Genomic DNA, 17,071 nt, shown 5'->3' with positions numbered 1-17,071 from the left:
CCAGGCCCAGAGAATCTGACACCCTCTTCTGGCATCCTTGGGCACTGGTATTAGGCATGCATGGAGTATGCATATATACATTCAGACAACACACTCATACAAATAAAATAAGTAAATCTAAAAAAAAAAATTTAATGAGCCTATCAAAACCATATCAGAAAAAACAAGTGAAGTGTCAGTGGTTCACACCTATAATCCCAGCACTTGAGATGTTGAGGTAAGAGTTTGCCAGCCTGAGCTATAGAGTAAGACCTCATCCTAAAAATACAAAAAAACAGGGGAATGGAGCCTGGCATGGTGGCACACACCTTTAATTTCGGCACTCAGGAGGCAGAGGAAGGCAGCTCTCTTTGAGTTTGAGGCCAGCTTGGTCTACATATCAAGTTCCAGGATAGCCAAGGCTACACAGAGAAACCCCGTCTCCAAAAACCAAACCAAACCAAACCAGGAGAGGTGTCTCAGCCATTAAGAGCACTGGTTGCTCTTCCCGAGGACCCAGGCTCAATTCCCAGCACCCACATGGCAGTTCACAACTGTCTGTAATTCCAGTCCCAGGGGATTCAACACCCTCTTCTGGCCTCCTCAGGTATCAGACATGCATGTACAGCAGACACATGCAGACAAAACTCCCACACACATAAAATAAATGAAATTTAAAAATACAAAACAAGGGCTGGAGAGATGGCTCAGAGGTTAAGAGCACTGACTGCTCTTCCAGAGGTCCTGAGTTCAATTCCCAGCAACCACATGGTGGCTCACAACCATCTATAATGAGATCTGGTGCCCTCTTCTGGCCTGCAGGCATACATGCAGGCAGAACACTGTATACATAATAAATAAATCTTTAAAAAAAAAAAAACAAAAAAAGAAAAACCAGGCCTATGAACATAACAGACCAATGAGCAATGCAACCTCTTCCCCTGGATCCTATACAAGGAAGGACACCCAGTGCAGGGGTACCATGGCTACCAGCAGCTGGCAGTGTCCTAGGTGGAACTGTGAAGCACTGGAGACAGTGTCCTGATGTGGGGGCTTCAGTGCAGCAGGGAGCAGGGTCTCCTGCTTGGCTTGTTTGAGCTGCTAACTGTTGGGACCCAGCTCCTAGGTGCCTGGGAATGCTAACTGGGCTGTTAGACCCCAAGTACAGCAGGGCCTCTCTGCATCCCTGCCATTGCCTTCACTGAGGCCTCTTCCAACCTTTCGTAGCTGTTCTGCAACACAGCACACATGTATACACACATAGATATACAAACAATGCTGTGCGAAGCATCCTGAGATATCTGAGAAATAATATTGGTCATTAGGATCGGAAGGAAACAATCCGATACTGTCAAGGGCCTCGTCTGTGCGTGAAGTTGTAGCCAGTGATATGGACATAGCTTATGAATTGATTGTCAAGTCAATAAAACCTGATTTGTAGAAAGACATAATCTGCCCATCTGCCTCTGAAGCAGAGTGCTCATGACAGAGAGAGTACAGGTCCTGTGGGTAGGGGTGCTAGGCAACTACCCAACAACCCCACAGCTCCCCAGAGTTTTCTTGAGTGAGAGCAGCAGGAAATAATTAGATAGAAGGACTTAGATTGTGGAGATAAACAGATAGAAAATACAGGATAGGCTCCAGAGGGCCTGGAACCTACTCCAAAGGGCCCTGTCTCTGCCCTAGGGTATTTATAGAAACGCCAAGGGGTGGAGCAAAAGACCTCCCCCCAGCACCGCCAAGTGCAGACCATTTCAGACACCTGCACTCAGGCCCATGGTCCAATCATCCTCTCTATGCAGATCTGCTGGGTAAAGCCACTAGGAACCTGGAAACGGGGCTCCCACATAGGAGTGGGCACTGTGCTGGGTGGGGGAAGGGTGCCTAGGGCAGGGACTGGGGCATTCTCTGATCAGGAAATGTGTTTGGTTTTACTTCTCCTCCTGATCTCAGAAACCCTGCCCTGCCCTGCCCTGCCCTGTCCTCCACCCCGTACAGCACTGAGTGACCCCTTTGTAAAGGAGACAGGAGACTTCTTGGCAGGGATAGCACCATTTATTAAGAAAAAAATCAGATAAAGACCACAGGGGTTCTCTCTAGGCCAGGTATCCCAACAGCCACAGTCTGGGCCTGCTTACCCCTCAGTTGGGCCCTCAGGCTTCCAAGTAGGCAGGGCTCTGATCACCCCTCCTCCCCTTCCCAATCTGAGGTCTCGGCTGCCCCCACCAAGGCACTGGTCTTCCTGATTTCCTGCTCCCCCACACCCTGGGCCTTCACCTCCAGAAGAGTGGGGGGTGCGGCCTGGTGTGGTGGGACTTCATTGCTGGGCTCTGCCTAGCAGGTCGGGGGAAGAGTTGGTCTCCCTTGCAGCTCCTGAGGGCAGGGCCCTGAGCTGTGTGTGGGTGGTGGTGGTCGAGGGAACGCAGGTGGAAGTGGGCTGGGTGGCGGGGAAGGCTGCCAGGGCCATGGGGTTTCTGGCTAGGTGGAGGTGGAGGAAGCTGGGATATGGCCGGTGGGGAATGAGCTGCCTTCTGCTCCCAGATGGTAGCTCAGACCACTGCGACACCCCCTCATTCAGTCCGACAGTGAGGTACCAGGTGGTAAAGAGGGTGGCACTCAAAGCAATGCGGATTGTCCATAGACTGCTGAAATGGGCAGCCTAGCTTTACTCTGAGGCGGGGAAGGGGTTGGAACAGTTCTGAGCCCTACCAGTCATGGTGCCTGACTTCAAGTCCCAGTGGCCTTCTGAGGAAAACCTCTTTCAGTCCACCTACCCTGCCCACCAGCCTTGGGGCTCTGCCCATACGTGTGGGAGCTGGCGCACCCACCCTCCAGTCCAGCCCAGGGTGGTAGCAGCAAGCGTGCCATTGCCTCCGTCTCTTACAAAAAGTCATAATAATATTAATAATAATATACTCGACGTTGTCAGGCTGGGTGCTGCCCAGGAGTCCGTGGGAGGCAGGCGGGTGCCTATGAGGGGCAGGGATGTGTATGGGCCCCTGTCTGGGCATTATGCTGCAGGTCCACGGGTTGTGCGGGTGGGCCTCCAGGCCGGGCTGAGTGAAGCACCAGATTCTTGATACAGCCTGTGATCCCAGAGGAGAACTTGCCCCTGGTCAGCGTGGCCACATCTGGGGCACCACCTTCGGAAGAGGAGTGTGACAGTGGGTGAGTGGTGGAACCAGAGAGGCAAGGAAACCAGACTCCTCCCCTGCCTGCCTCAGCACCCTGCTGGGCACTCACCAATGTAGACAATATCCTTGGTGTTGACTGCCACATTAGGACCTGGGGACCGGCCGCTGACCAGCTCCTCACCATCGACTTGGATGGAGCCTCTCTGGCCCTTTCTGCAGTGTGACAGGGTCAGGCCCCTTACCCTGAATTCCCATCCTCCACAAATGCTCTCCCCTTGTCATGGAGACTCCCTGTAGACAAATCTGGCCCCTGCTTGCTCTCAGATCTCTCCTTTTCTACTGGCCACTCACAGCTACCTTCTGAGGCCCATCCTCAGGTTGCCTCTCTTTGAAAAGCCAAGGCTGGGCTCAAACTCGGGGTCTTCTTGCCTCCACCTCCCAAGTGCTGGGATCACAGGTGTGTACCACCACCCTGAACCCTAATGGGGCTCTGTACTGCCAGGAGCTCGGCTCGCCGGCAAGGTGTCCCTTCCCACATCAGTCTCTCAGATCTCCAAGCCTCCTCCTCCTTGCCCTACCCCGCTCCCGGAAGAGGGGGGCTCCTGGTCCCACGCCCACCTCTGGTCCCGTCCCCCAGTGCTGGACTGGACCGCTTACCGCAGTGCTGTTACCCGATGCCACTCGCCATCGTTGATGGGGTCTTCTGAGACAAGACTGGCCTCCCCACTGCCCAGTTGGTAGCTATAGCATCAGAGATCCATGAAGGTGTGAGTTTTGGGGTGGACAAAAGGTGTCAGGTGCAGATGGTCCTGGGGGTGTGTGTGGCTAGGGCACCTGGAGCTGCAGCTTCCCATGGGAAAAGCCAGGGATGGAAGAGGGTATGGAGGTGCTAGGACTTACCTGAAGACAAGAAGGCCATCTTGCAGTCCAAGGCTGATGAAGTCCTTGCTGTGAGTGGCTTCTCTCACCTGCCAGGGAAGCATAGGGTCTCTAGGGTCCCACACTGGAAAGCTGAGACCCTGAGGGCTATAATCTCAGCCTTCCTCTTACTACACTTCCCCAACCAGGAGGCCAGTTTCCAGGTCCAGGAATCTCAAGACTCCTAGCTGGATGTCCACTCACCACACCCTGCCAGAGCAGGAGGCCATTGGCTGTGGTGGTCCGAACCTCGAATTCGATGGTCTCGGGTGCTTCCGGAAAGCTGGGGGTGGGGTGCGGGGGGAGGGGAGACGGGGCAGGAAGCAGTGCGTCAGGAGAAGCCTCAGTCTCAGACTTGAGTTAAGCCGGCTGGACCCACAAGTCAACAACACCTGTCTTACCTCCTGGAGAAGATGTTGCCAGGGAGGCCAAGGAAACCATTGTCATAGAAGTAGGCTCCATACTGTCCAGGAGCATCTGCGTGGCGAGAGAGGGGACAGTGTGTGTGTTTGTGTATATGGTGTGTGTGAGTGTGGGCATGATCGTGCCACAGTGTGTGTGTGTGTGTGCGGAGATCAGACAACTGTTAGGGGTCAGTTCTCGCCTTCCATCGTGAGTTCCAGGGATCAAACTCAGGTCATCGGGTACCTACATTTACTTTTTTTTTTTTTTTTTTTTTTTTTCCCCCAGACAGGGTTTCTCTGTCTAGCTGTCCTGAACTCACTCTGTAGACCAGACTGACCTCGAGATCCTCCCGCCTCTGCTGGGATTGAAGGTGTGCGCCACCATCGCCCAGCTCACATTTTTACTTTTTAAAAGAAGGGCCTACTTCACCTGTCCCTCTCTTCCTCCCACGCCCCCAAATGTATTTCATTTTCTGTGAAGGAGGGTTTTGTTGGCATCTTTGTTTACACCGTATGTGTACCTGGTGCCCACAGAAGTCAGAAGGGGGCCTGGGAGTCCCTGGAACTTGACTTACAGGTTAGTTACCATGTGAGTGCTGGGAACTGAACCTGGGTCCTCTGAAAGAGTAGCAACTTGACCACTCTGCCATCTTTTATTTTATGTTTTATTTTGTGGCTTGGAAAGATGGCTCAGCGGAAAAGAACTTGCTGTTCTTCCAGAGATTCTGGGTTCAATTCCCAACACCCCCATGGCTTTACAACTGTCTATAAGTCCAGTGCCAGGGGATCTGAGGCACCAGACACACACATGGTACACATACATGCATGTAGGCAAAATGCCCATATACATAAAATAAGAATTAAAAAAAGATTTATTTTTTTTTTAATTTATTTTTATTTTAGGTTTTTGAGACAGGGTTTCTCTGTGTAGCCCTGGCTGTCCTAGAATCCACTGTAGACCAGGCTGGCCTCAGATTCATAGAGATCCACCTATTTTTGCCTCCCAAGTCCTGTATTTTATGTGCGCGCGCACACGCCTGTGCATATCAGTGCTTGTGGAGGTTAGAAGAGATGGTCAGATCCCCTAGGATCAGGAGTCACAGGCAGCTGTGAGCTGCCTGATGTGGGTGGTGGGAACTGAACTCAGGTCTTGGTAGGAGCCTCAAGCACTCTTGAGCCATGTCGCTAGCCCCACACACTTTTGCTCTAAGTATACGGAATTCCAGAGAATGAGTCCCTGCACTGTTCAAAGGTGGCACACAATAGATGCTTGCTGACTGAAGGAACTGATGTCAGAGCGCTTCAAAGGCCTGCCCAAGGTCACTTTGCCAATAAGTTGTGTATCACTCTGTCCCTCTCTGTTCCTTCCATCTGTGCCCAGGGAGCTCCTCCCACGGGCTTGTTTTACTTGAGGACCCAAACTGAGGTATAAATAACTGAAGGAAAAGAGGCTGAGAGACCCAGACCAAGAAGACGAGGCCACCTGTTTGCCCAGCTGGCCACAGGGAGTACGTACCATTGCCTCCACTGCCTTCAAGGTGCCAGTCAGATTCCACTATACCATAGCCAGGACCTGTGGGGAAGGGTGGGATCTAGCTGACAGACACAGATACCCAGTAACTGCGTCTGTCCCCAGAGGAGTGTGGAGAGCAATTAATAATACATACCTAGTTGGCAGTGCGGACCAGAGAAGCCAGGGAGACAGAAGCAATAGGTACCCCGGCAGGTGCCACCATTCAGACAAGGCTCTTGGAGCTGGCAAGGGTTCTCCTCATGCTCACAAAGGTCTCCTGTGGGCCAAAGCAAAGGTGGGTGGGCAGGAGCTAGTTACCCTCTGACCCTTGGACTGCTGGTCCCATGCCCTGCTCTGTGTCCTGGGCTGGCTCTGGTACCTTTAAAGCCATCTTGACACAGGCACTGGAACTCATATTCGCCCGCAGGCATGCATGTGGCACCATTCCGGCAGGGCTGGCGCTCACACGGGGAGTTGTCGTAACACTGCCCTACACCGTGGCTGCCCAAGAAGTTGTAGGTGAGGTCCAACCGCTTGCCATTCACAGACACCTGGCATAGGAACACCAAGGGACTCATGGGGTGTGGAAGGCAGAGAGACACGGGTGTGCCAGCAGAGTAAGCATGTGCTAGAGAGTGTCTGGGACGTCGGGCAGGGGCATGAAAAGTGGCATAGGACCCTGAGTGTGGAAGGGAGGCCTTAAAGCTGAGTATCTCCCGTGTAGCCAGTCCCCAACATGACTTTAAAGTGGTTACTATTATCCCTATTTTGAAGAAACTGACTCAGCAGAAAAAGTGTGGTCCCAGGGCCCTGTGCGTGGCGGGCGGTCCCACACTGAACCCTTCCCTCCCACTGTTCCTCTGAGGGCTGCTCCTCACCTCGCCCACACAGCCGTGGAAGTGAGCACTCATATTGATGGCTGGGGACAGCTGCATGGAGGGCTCCACACCACCCAGGTAGAGCAGCGTGTGCAGGTTGAGACCCTGGCTCTTTCCTGGTGAGGAGCGCAGCACAGGGTGCCCTCCATCGACCTGCAGGCTGCCATCTTTGTTGAGACGCTCTGCAGACACTCGGTGCCAGCGTCCCAGGGCCAGTGGGTCAGAGCTCCGGAGAACTGCCAGACCTGATGAGACCATAGACAGCATTGGGTATTGGAGGGACCCTGAAACTCTCTCACTCTAGGATGTGATTAACGGGATACTTCTCATAGATTTCAGGAATCTCTAATGAGGAGTTTGTGGTGAGGGGTGGCCTTAAAGTCACAGAGAAGTATGCAGGAACAAACCTCAGAAGGTCTGGCTCCTGATCTTATCCCCTCTTGCCTCCTAGCAATATGGTGACCCCCAAATAGTGCAGAGCTTGGCACCCAGTGCTTACCTGACCCTAACTCATAGCGGAACTCCAGGTGGCCATCAACCATCGCTAGGGACACAAAGTCTTCCACGGGCCCACTCTTGCCCCCACTGAACAGCAAGATCCCATTAGGTTCCAGTGGCTTGAACTCCACATCCAAGCGTAGCTCATGGTGAGTATTGGTGAGAGCCGGTAGTACCAGGTAGGAGCCAATGCCAGACAGAGATGGGGTGGTCACCGTCACACCTGTAGCAGCCATAGCTTAGCTAGGAGCAGTGGGGATAGCAGTGTCCTGGGCAGGAGTCTTCCCCTCTCCCATACCCTACCAGAGGCTCAGGACCAGCCCTGCCCATCAGGCTGAAGATTCCCAGGAAGACAGAAGTCCTCTTGGGGAATACCAGGTAAGGGACTCAGGCTAGACAGGAGTGTGGCCAGTTGATTTTAACATCTTCTTGCTTTCGACTCACTTTATTACTCACAAGACTTGTTATAGCCCCAGTGTGTCTTGAGTGACGTCCCCTGCCCATCACTCACTCACCTTCCTCACACCTCATCCCTGACCGGCCCAGGTGGCAGCGACAGGTGAAGCCTCGACCGTCTGGCCGGTTCACACAGGTGGCATCGGGCCCACAGGCCTCTGGAGGCATAGTCAAGAGGCAGGGAGATAACTCAGCAGAGGAGATTCTCAGGCCTAAATTCTGCCTCTCACATTTTTGGGGACTTTGGCTCTTAGGGCTAAGCCAGCCTGGAAGGACTGTCCAGGTCCAAAGTGGGGGCAGAGTCAAAAGAAGGATACTGTTAGAGAGGACCCCTAGGGACAGCTGTGGCATTGTGTGACTATACCTGTGTTGGTTTTTGCTTTTAGGAGTCTTGCTTTGTAGCTGTGGCTAGCCTGGAACTCACTATGTAGTTCAGTCTGGCTTTGAACTGGTACATGATCCTCCTGCCTGTGCCTCCTGAGTACTGGTGGTATTATAGGTAAGTGGCCATCTAGCATGTGCAAGGCCTTGGGTTCAATCATAGCACATACATACACATACAAGACTGCACCTAGGCGAGAGTGTAGGGTCTGTGTGCCTGACTCATGTAATGGAGAGGCAGTAGAGGCCTGGATGGCAGTGTCTGGGCTACAGAGAGAGGTTAGTTACCACCACGGGAGGGGTCTTAAGTTCTTGAGGAGGAGGAATGGAGAAATGGGGTGGGGCACTCACCTGGGTGGCAGTGCAGTGACTGTGAATGCTCACAGCGGGTGCCGATGAAGCCAGGAGGGCAGACACAGGTGTAGCTGGTGCTTTCAGAATCATGGCATTGGCCTCCATTCTGCAAAGCAGCCAGAGATGTCAAGGCAAGGAGACCACAGCCCTCACCCTCCCTTTTCCCCCCAGGGGCAAGCCATGGCTCAGGGCAGCTGGGGAGTGGTATATGAAGAGCCACCTGGCAGGGTCGGTCCTGGCAAGTAGGGCAGTGGGAGATGCCATGTGTTGTAAGGTTGAAGTCGTGGAAGATGATCTCTTCGCCTTGGATGTGCAGCTCACGTATACAGCCTGAAGGGTGGGGCAGCATTGGGGGAGGCAGGATGAACATATGGAGGGGATGGGAAGTTGGCCAGCTGCAGCCCACATCTATTGTGCCCCCCTTAGCTTATGGGGCTCTATGACCAGCCAGGAAAGTTTAGCTGGGGAGTGGGGAGAAGGAAGGCTCACCTATAAAGCCGCTGTTGAGCCCAGCCTTGGGGATGGCACCGTAGTCAGGATAGCCACCCAGATACAGCTCCTCATTCAGGTCCAAGCCTTGGAATTTGCCCTGTGGAGGTGGGTGAGTCACGTCTAGCTATTGGGGTAGGTACGGGCTGGGAACTGGAAACAGGGGACGGGTTGGGTCTCACCTGGGAGGTTCCATTAACAGGAGCTAAATTGCCCACAATCAGAGATCCATGAGTGAGGCTCCGTAGCAGGGTCACATTGTAGAACTGGCCTAGGGTCAGTGGTGTGGGGTGGCGGATCGTGGCCATGCCAGAGCCTGCATCAAATCTGCTCCGTAGGGTGGGGCAGGGGCAAGAGAGAGTGTTTGTAAGTGCAGCTTCAGGCAGGCCCAGGCTGGGCAATGGGATCCAGAGGAAGGATATCATTATTCCCTGTGGTCCTGGCTCTGAAGTTTCTGTCTGATTTGTTTTCCCTTCATCACCCAACCCAGGCTATGCCCACCTCTTCCAAAAGTTCTCTCCCTCACTGCCTTTCTGTGGGAGCATCTCCAGAGCAGGCTTTTAGACCTGGGAGAATTCTCTGCTCTGAGGCCCTGCAGCCTAGTGCCCGGCTTTTGCCTTTGAGACGACCTTGCTTTTCTTTGTTAGGGTTTGGCTTCCCCAACTAGAGTGGACACTCCTATTGGCTACAACCTAACTTGCTCTGTTCATACCTGTAACTGTGCCTGGCACAAGGCGAGAGTCAAGCAAGTAATTATTGGATGGCTGAATGATTGGTGAGAGGATGAATGAATAGATGGATGGATGGATGAATGGATGGATGGATGGATGGATGGATGAGTAGATGAACAGGTGATGTGAATGAATGGATGAAGATGGATGATGGGTGGGTGGATGAACAGACTGATAGGTAAATGAGTAGATGGATAGATGGATGGATAGGTAAATGGATGGACAGGTGGATAAATGGATGGATGGATGAATGGGGTGGATGATGGATGAAAGGGATGAATAGATGAATGAATGAATGAATGAATGAACAAGTAGATGGATGAATGAATGAATCCTGCCTACAGTAGTCCTAAGCTTTTGAAAGATCCCTCCTCTGCCTGCCCAGGATGTGGTGCCTCCTCCGGTAGACTGAGTGGCCATTAAGGGTAACAGCCATAACTACTTTTTCTATAGATTCACCACAGTATAACTCAGCTAAAGCAGAATATGGCCAACTAAAACCTGTGTCTAGTCCCCAGCCCACCCTCCCAGAAGACAGGGAGGTAGAGATCTCACCGGAACTCGGGCCTTCCGCCCACCAGGCCAAAGGAGATGAAATCAGGCTGCCTGTTGGCTAGGTTGGCTTGACTCCTTGCGATCCGCTTCTGACCATTGTACAGTAGCATCCCTGGAGGGCATAGCAGTGTCAGCAGTCTCCCCTCTGGTCACCAGCTCTATGTCACTCTCACCTAAGCTCTTGAGCCAGTGGTTCTCAACCTTCCTAATGCTGTGACCCCTTAGTACAGATCTTCACGTTGTGGTGACCCCCCAATCATAAAATTATTTTGTTGCTACTTCATAACTGTAATTTTGCTACTGTTGTGAATCCTAGTGTAAATATCTGCTCTGCAGATGGTCTTAGGCAACCTCTGTGAAGGGGCTGTTTGATCCCCGAAGGGGTCATGACCCACAGGCTGAGAACCGCTGGCCTGAGCCTTTCCACTCTATGATCCCTCACTCCGGAAAGTGGCCAGAAACCTCACAGCCAGGAACCTGAGGAGAAGAGGTTTGCCAAGGGTTCCTCGATAGGATCTGACTTTTTGGGCATACATCCTTAGAGTGTGTCTGAAGGAGGAGAGGGAGGCAGAAACTCACCTGAGTAGAGAATGAGGCCTGGACAGTGAAAGTGAGAGATCAGCAAGATGAGAGGATGAGGGGGGAGAGGGAGAGAGAGAAAGAGCGAGCCATCAGATAAAAAATAACATTGAGCAGGACAGGAAGATGGGCCAAGAGGGCTGGGCACCAAGGCAGCCACCATGCAGCAGGACCAGGTAGAGGCCAGAATGTCACAGAGGAGGGAGTGAGAAGCAAGGAGGCAAGAGAAACCCAGTGGACTCTGGATACAACAGGGCTTCTGCCAGGGCCCCTACCCTACCCCAGGACAGCCTCCATACCTACTAGGTGCCTGCTTACCATCTGCAGAGTCTGGCCGGAAGGTGATCTTGATCTTAAACTTCCTGTAGGCGTCTTTGATGGTGGGAAGCGGCAGGAAGGAGTGGGGTGTCTGAGTGAAGTAGGGTACCACTCGCTCTGCGGAGAGAAGACTGTCAGAGAGACACCTTCTGTGGGCCCAGTTGGCATGTCTTGCCAATTAGGGCTGGAGCTGTCCTACCTGGCACCTGTAGATAGGCAAAGGCTTTGACCTTGCCCTGCCGGTTGGTGGCTGTGCACACATAGGTCCCAGCGTCCTGGGGGCGAACTGATGGCAGCATCAGCATGTTGTTCTCCAGGCGGCTGTCAGGTGGCAGGTCACCATCCACCTATAAACATTGGCACTGAAGGCTTGGCCTTGTCTCATGCCCCTACTCTGCCCCAGGCCCATCTTCAAATTGGGCATTCCCTCTTGACCAGGTCCTGTGGTACTGAGTTGGCTCAGAGCTGGTCCTGGCCTGGAGGAACGGCTGGCACTTGCCGAACATTTACCTTGCTCCAGGTGATGGCAGGAGTCGGGTAGCCTGAGACCATGCACGGGAAGACTGCTGCAGAGCCAACAGGCACTCGGACCTCTGGGAGAGTTGAGATCTGCGGCAAGGCTGAGGGACAGACAGAGGCCATCCATGTGATACATCCACCAACTTTGTGCTACCTTATGCTTTTCGTTTTTTTTTTGTTTTTGTTTTTGTTTTTGTTTTTGTTTTGTTTGTTTTGTTTTTTTTTCGAGACAGGGTTTCTCTGTGTAGCTTTGCGCCTTTCCTAGAACTCACTTAGTAGCCCAGGCTGGCCTCGAACTCACAGAGATCCTCCTGGCTCTGCCTCCCGAGTGCTGGGACTAAAGGCGTGTGCCACCACCGCCTGGCTACCTTATGCTTTTCTAGTCTTCATTTTACTCTGGGAGAGAGGCATTGTGTCCACTGTACAAATGGGGGTGGGAGCAACTATGGCTGTTCATTCCTGGTTGGACTGAGGGGACCAGGGAGAGTTACAGCTCAGGCCTAGGCTGGCTGATATCACTTCATGCCTGAGCAGACATCTGTACAGCAGGGACCTGAGAATGGGACACTAGGGTGGTCTAGGTGAACTGGTAGGGAGTAAGTCTCAGAGTTTGGGGTAAAAGGAATTGTCTTTAAAGAAAACAGGTTTGTGTCTACTGCCTACCTATAGTGAGTGCTTTACTTCCATGGTGTCTTTTTATTTATTTATTTTAAAATTACATTTATTTATTTGTGTGTTTATGTTTGTGTATGTGGGCACATGCCATGCATGTGTATGGAGGTCAGAGGACAGCTTGCAGGAATCGGTTCTCTCCTTCCACCATGAGGGTCCTGAAACCTGGCAGCAAGTGCCTTTACCCCATCTCCACCCCCTTTTTAAAAAAAAGGTTGGGTCTCTCATAGCCCAGGCTGATCTATACTGCTCTGTGTAGCATAGGGTGGCCTTAAACCTATGATTCCTCTTGCCTTCACCTTGGAGATGCTGGATTATAGGTGTATGTTTATTTATTTTGAGATGGTGTCTTACTATGTAGCCCAGGCTGGCCTCAAACCCAAGCTCTTTCTTCCTCAGTCTCCTGAGTGCTGGAATGGCAAGTGTGCGTCACCACTCTTGGTTTCACATTGTCTGTTTCTGTAAAGTCTACCATCGGACTAGGGTATGGGTCTCCTCCATCAGACTAGGGTATGGGTCTCCTCCATCAGACTAGGGAATGGGTCTCCTCCATCAGACTAGGGTATGGGTCTCCTCCATCAGACTAGGGTATGGGGCGCCTCCATCAGACTAGGGTATGGGTCTCCTCCATCAGACTAGGGTATGGAGCTCCTCCATCAGACTAGGGTATGGGGTGCCTCCATTAGAGTAAGGGTTACTTCTCCTCCTCTTTCTCCTCCTTTTTTTTGGAGATAGGGTCTCACTATGTGCCCCTAACTAGACTGGAACTCGATATGTAGACCAGGCTGGTCTCAAACTAACAGAGACTGGCTTGCCTCTGCCTCTTGAGCCAGCAAGCCCAAGAATCCACCTGTCCCTGCCTCCCCAGAGTCCTGGGATTAAAGGCATGTACCACCACACTAGGTCTACTTTTTCTTCTTGATAGCCTTTGGCATGCAGCCAAACACACACATTTATTCATTTGCTGGGAAAGCTGTCTCTAAAATATAGACACTAGGAGATCCCCAGGATAGCACAGAAGGAGTGATGTAGCACGACGGAGCTGGCAGCACCTCAAGGTCCTGTCCCTCCCCTGTCCCTTCCCTAGTCCCTAGTGGTCTCTACCTTGTACGAGCAGCAGCACATGGGACTGGGTGGTACCAGCAGCATTGGTGGCCATACAGCGGTACTGTCCTGCGTCAGCTAGCTCCACATGGGCAATCCTGATGACATTTCCACTTTGCACAATGCCAGGCCTTAGGTGTCCTCCAACTTTGCTCCAAGTTATCTCAGGCTTCGGGTTACCCAGTGCCAAGCACTCCAACTCCACAGAGTGGCCAACTACCACGGAGTGCACAGAGGTGCGGACGTTGATGAGCACTGAGGGTAAGGCTGGAGGAGAGGCAGAGTGGTGAGCGAGGCTCAGGGAGGTCAAGGGTGGGGGAGGAACGGTGTGATGAGCCAGGCCATGGGGAGGTCAAGTCTGGGAGGATGGCTTAGAGCACTAGGCACTCAAACATCTTCTGGCTTGCTTTTCATGTGGCCACTCACACATCCAATTGTTAAGCTTCTGTTTGTGCATGCACTCAAGTAGCTGAGCACCCACTCAAGTAGCTGAGCACCCACTCCTACGCCCATCTCCCTTCTTTCCTTCCTTGCCATACTTGTCATGGCCATTACTCCATGCAAGGTGCAAGCAAGGAAAATAGAATAATTCTCTTTATCATGCACATTTACAGCGTTTCCCTTGGAGCAGGGGCAAACCCCACCACTGTTCCTTTCCATCTCTGGCCCTGCTCTTAGCAGAGGCCTGAAGCCACCTCTTACCGTGAACAATTAGCTGAGCACTGGCCTGGGCTTGTCCCCAAGGCCCATGGGCATGACAAACGTATTTCCCTTGGCAGCTCTGGTCTATGTTCTGGATTCTGAGAAGAAAGAAAGGTGACGTCAGAAGGAAAGCCATGGGAAATGTTTTGCAGCTGTGTGAATTAAAACAGGGGCCGATGAGATGACCCAGTGGGTAAACTCACTTGCTCTTAAGTCAGGTGATCAGAGTTTAATCCCTGGGTCCTACATGGTAGAAGCAGAGAACTGATTCCTGCAAACTGTCCTCTGATGTGTACACACACACACACACACACACACACACACACACACACACACAATGGCATGTACATGCCGACATGTACACTTACTTAAATAAATAAATAAATAAATAAATAAATAAATAAATAAAAACAAATAGTAGACAGACCAGAACCCAGGGCCAGTGCCAGTGACCAGGATGCAGGTGGACAGGGTGGTGCACCAAATCCTTTCATCTCATCTATCTATCCATCTATTATCTCTATCTATCCATCCATCCATCCATCATCTATCTATCTGTGGTATTGGGGATTGAACTTTAGGCCTCACACATGCCAAGACACTGCTCTACGAATGAGCTACATTCTTATTTGATTTTCACTTTATTTGGAGATACGCTTTCAACCAGGTTGTCCAGGCTGGCCTAACTCACTCTGTAGCCTAGAACTTATGATGCTCCTCCTTCAGCCTCCCTATCATAAGCCTGTGCCCTGAGGCCTGGTTCCCACGCCCATCTCAGGCATAGATTTCTTCTCTAAGGCTCACTGTCACACTGACTTAAGGTCCCACTGCGACCAAGCTGCAGCTCTCTGGAGCCCCAGTTTCTTGCCTTAAATGACAGGAATGCAGAGTTGGGCACAGTGGCTCACATCTGTAATCCCAGTACTTGAGAGGCTGAGGCGGGAGGTTCACAGCTAGTTAAGAGGCCAATCTGATCTACACAGTGAGTTCCAGGCCAGTGTGAACTATAAATTAAGACCTGGTCTCAGCAATACCAAAATACTAAAACCAAATAATACCCCAAACCAAACCAAACCAGAACAGAAGGAACGCAGGCCAGTGTTGACAGATGGTCTTCCAGGCGCCAGGAAAGCACTAAGCATTTTAAAGACACCAGCACTTCAATTTCCTAACTTATTGGCCATTGTAAGGCTCAGAGAGGCCAAGCAGCTCCCTAAAGGACATTGCTCTGTCACGGGCCCCGTAGGCAGGTAAAGTGACTCAGTCCCACTGAGCATTCGGCTGGGGAGTACCTGAGTCCAGTCCACACCCACCACCACTCACCGGAGGACTCCATCCTGTACACTGTATCCAGGAGGCAGCTGACCTCCCTCCTTGAGCCAACGAAGGTGTGTGCCTTGCTCACTAGGCACAGCACAGTGGAACTCAACGCTGGCCCCAATGTTCTTGGTCTCCAGCTGAGGAGTGACTTGCACAATGGGTGTATATCCGACTGGGATGGATGTGTTAGGGAGCTCGCTAGAAAGTCCTGTGGAGACATGTGAGATGGAATGATTGATTGATTGATTGATTACAACAGGGTCTCATATAACATAGGCTATCTTCAGACTCACTATGTAGCTAAGAATGACCTTGAACTTTGAACTTTGGATTTTCCTGACTGAATGCTGGGATCACAGGCACATGTCACCATCTAGTTTATGTGGTGCTGGGGATTGAATCCAGGACTCAGTGCACGTTAAACAGGCACGAGCCCAGCCTAAGTGCCTGAGGTTTTATGTACAGGGTTTTAAGATGAGGTCTCTCATCTGTTGTCCAGAATAGTACTTGAACTCCTAGGCTCAAGGGCTCCCTCAGCTTAGTATCTTGATGAGCTTGGACTAAGGTCCACAGCATCACACAGGACACCCGTGGTTCTTTTGTACATACGTATGCGTTACATCCCTGTCTGACACGCCAGGGTACCAGGATACCCTCATCTCAACACTCAAGGGACGTCCTTCTGAGAGCCTCTCTAGCCAGACAACAGAGTCCTTTCAATATAGATCCATTTATCTGCTTGTTCTCACACTCATTCATTCAATGCACATAAGGGCCAGTGTGGAGTTGGGCTTTGCCTTTCAGAGTCTGGGCCCTTGGATAGGGAAGGTGAATGAATGGCTGGGAGGGAGACACATTTTTTTTTAAAATGGTTTCTTTTTTATTTTTATTTTTATTTTTTTATTTTTTGGTTTTTTCAAGACAGAGTTTCTCTGTGTAGCTTTGTGCCTTTCCTGGTACTCGCTTTGGAGACTAGGCTGGCCTCGAACTCACAGAGATCCACCTGCCTCTGCCTCCCGAGTGCTGGGATTAAAGGCGTGCGCCACCACCGCCCGGCCGAGACACATTTTTTTTTTCTCTCTTTATGTATGAAAAAATATTGAGGTTTAACATGAGCTAACTCAGCTAAAGTTATCTCTGAGGCTACAGTCCAGGCCCTTGACCAGTAAGCTAGGTGCTCTCCTTGCTTCTAGACTTTCGTGTCCAAAGGCTTGTGCGGCTCTGTAGGAGCCCACAGGGATGTTAGAGTCACCATAGATACACTAGGGTCCTGGGCCTGTAAGAGGTGGCCCTGTCACATATTCGCTGCTGTTTGTCAAATGCTTATTTCCTTTTCTCTGGGCCTGTGGTGGACAAGCTCAGGCCTTCTGGGACAATAGGGTCCAGGCCTTCTGGGACAATAGGGTCCAGGCCTTGCATTGAGCGTCTTTCTTGCCTGGCAGGTGAGGTAACTTTCCTGGCAAGTATAAGGCAGGGCAGCAAGTGTCCTGAAAGCTAGGGAGCTGCGAGAAGTAATGGAGGGAAGAAGGTCTTCCTGGCTGAGGAAGTAACCTCAGGCCTTAGAGAA

The 17,071-nt window shown here is 51.7% G+C and overlaps 1 protein-coding gene across 2 annotated transcripts in view; it reads right to left on the bottom strand.

Moving 5' to 3' along the window:
• Positions 1-2,012: 2,012 nt before the first annotated feature.
• Positions 2,013-17,071, bottom strand: part of Hspg2 (heparan sulfate proteoglycan 2) — a 100,854-nt gene continuing 85,795 nt past the window's right edge. For both annotated transcript variants that reach the window (XM_059255221.1, XM_059255222.1), the window contains 23 exons: positions 15,508-15,712; positions 14,185-14,282; positions 13,483-13,749; positions 11,698-11,807; positions 11,387-11,534; positions 11,188-11,304; positions 10,291-10,402; positions 9,187-9,331; positions 9,005-9,104; positions 8,736-8,845; positions 8,513-8,621; positions 7,840-7,938; positions 7,326-7,547; positions 6,827-7,071; positions 6,328-6,499; positions 6,103-6,225; positions 5,952-6,008; positions 4,433-4,508; positions 4,236-4,314; positions 4,014-4,081; positions 3,771-3,854; positions 3,223-3,326; positions 2,013-3,122 (listed from right to left, as the gene is read on the bottom strand). In XM_059255221.1, coding sequence (XP_059111204.1) covers positions 2,950-3,122; positions 3,223-3,326; positions 3,771-3,854; positions 4,014-4,081; positions 4,236-4,314; positions 4,433-4,508; positions 5,952-6,008; positions 6,103-6,225; positions 6,328-6,499; positions 6,827-7,071; positions 7,326-7,547; positions 7,840-7,938; positions 8,513-8,621; positions 8,736-8,845; positions 9,005-9,104; positions 9,187-9,331; positions 10,291-10,402; positions 11,188-11,304; positions 11,387-11,534; positions 11,698-11,807; positions 13,483-13,749; positions 14,185-14,282; positions 15,508-15,712 — 3,023 coding nt within the window. In that variant the 3' untranslated portion in view covers positions 2,013-2,949. The remainder of the gene's footprint in view (positions 3,123-3,222; positions 3,327-3,770; positions 3,855-4,013; positions 4,082-4,235; positions 4,315-4,432; positions 4,509-5,951; positions 6,009-6,102; positions 6,226-6,327; positions 6,500-6,826; positions 7,072-7,325; positions 7,548-7,839; positions 7,939-8,512; positions 8,622-8,735; positions 8,846-9,004; positions 9,105-9,186; positions 9,332-10,290; positions 10,403-11,187; positions 11,305-11,386; positions 11,535-11,697; positions 11,808-13,482; positions 13,750-14,184; positions 14,283-15,507; positions 15,713-17,071) is intronic.

This window comes from Peromyscus eremicus, chromosome 2 (genome assembly GCF_949786415.1).
Source record: "Peromyscus eremicus chromosome 2, PerEre_H2_v1, whole genome shotgun sequence".
NCBI lineage: Eukaryota > Metazoa > Chordata > Mammalia > Rodentia > Cricetidae > Peromyscus > Peromyscus eremicus.
This window is presented reverse-complemented; position numbering and strand designations above follow the sequence as displayed.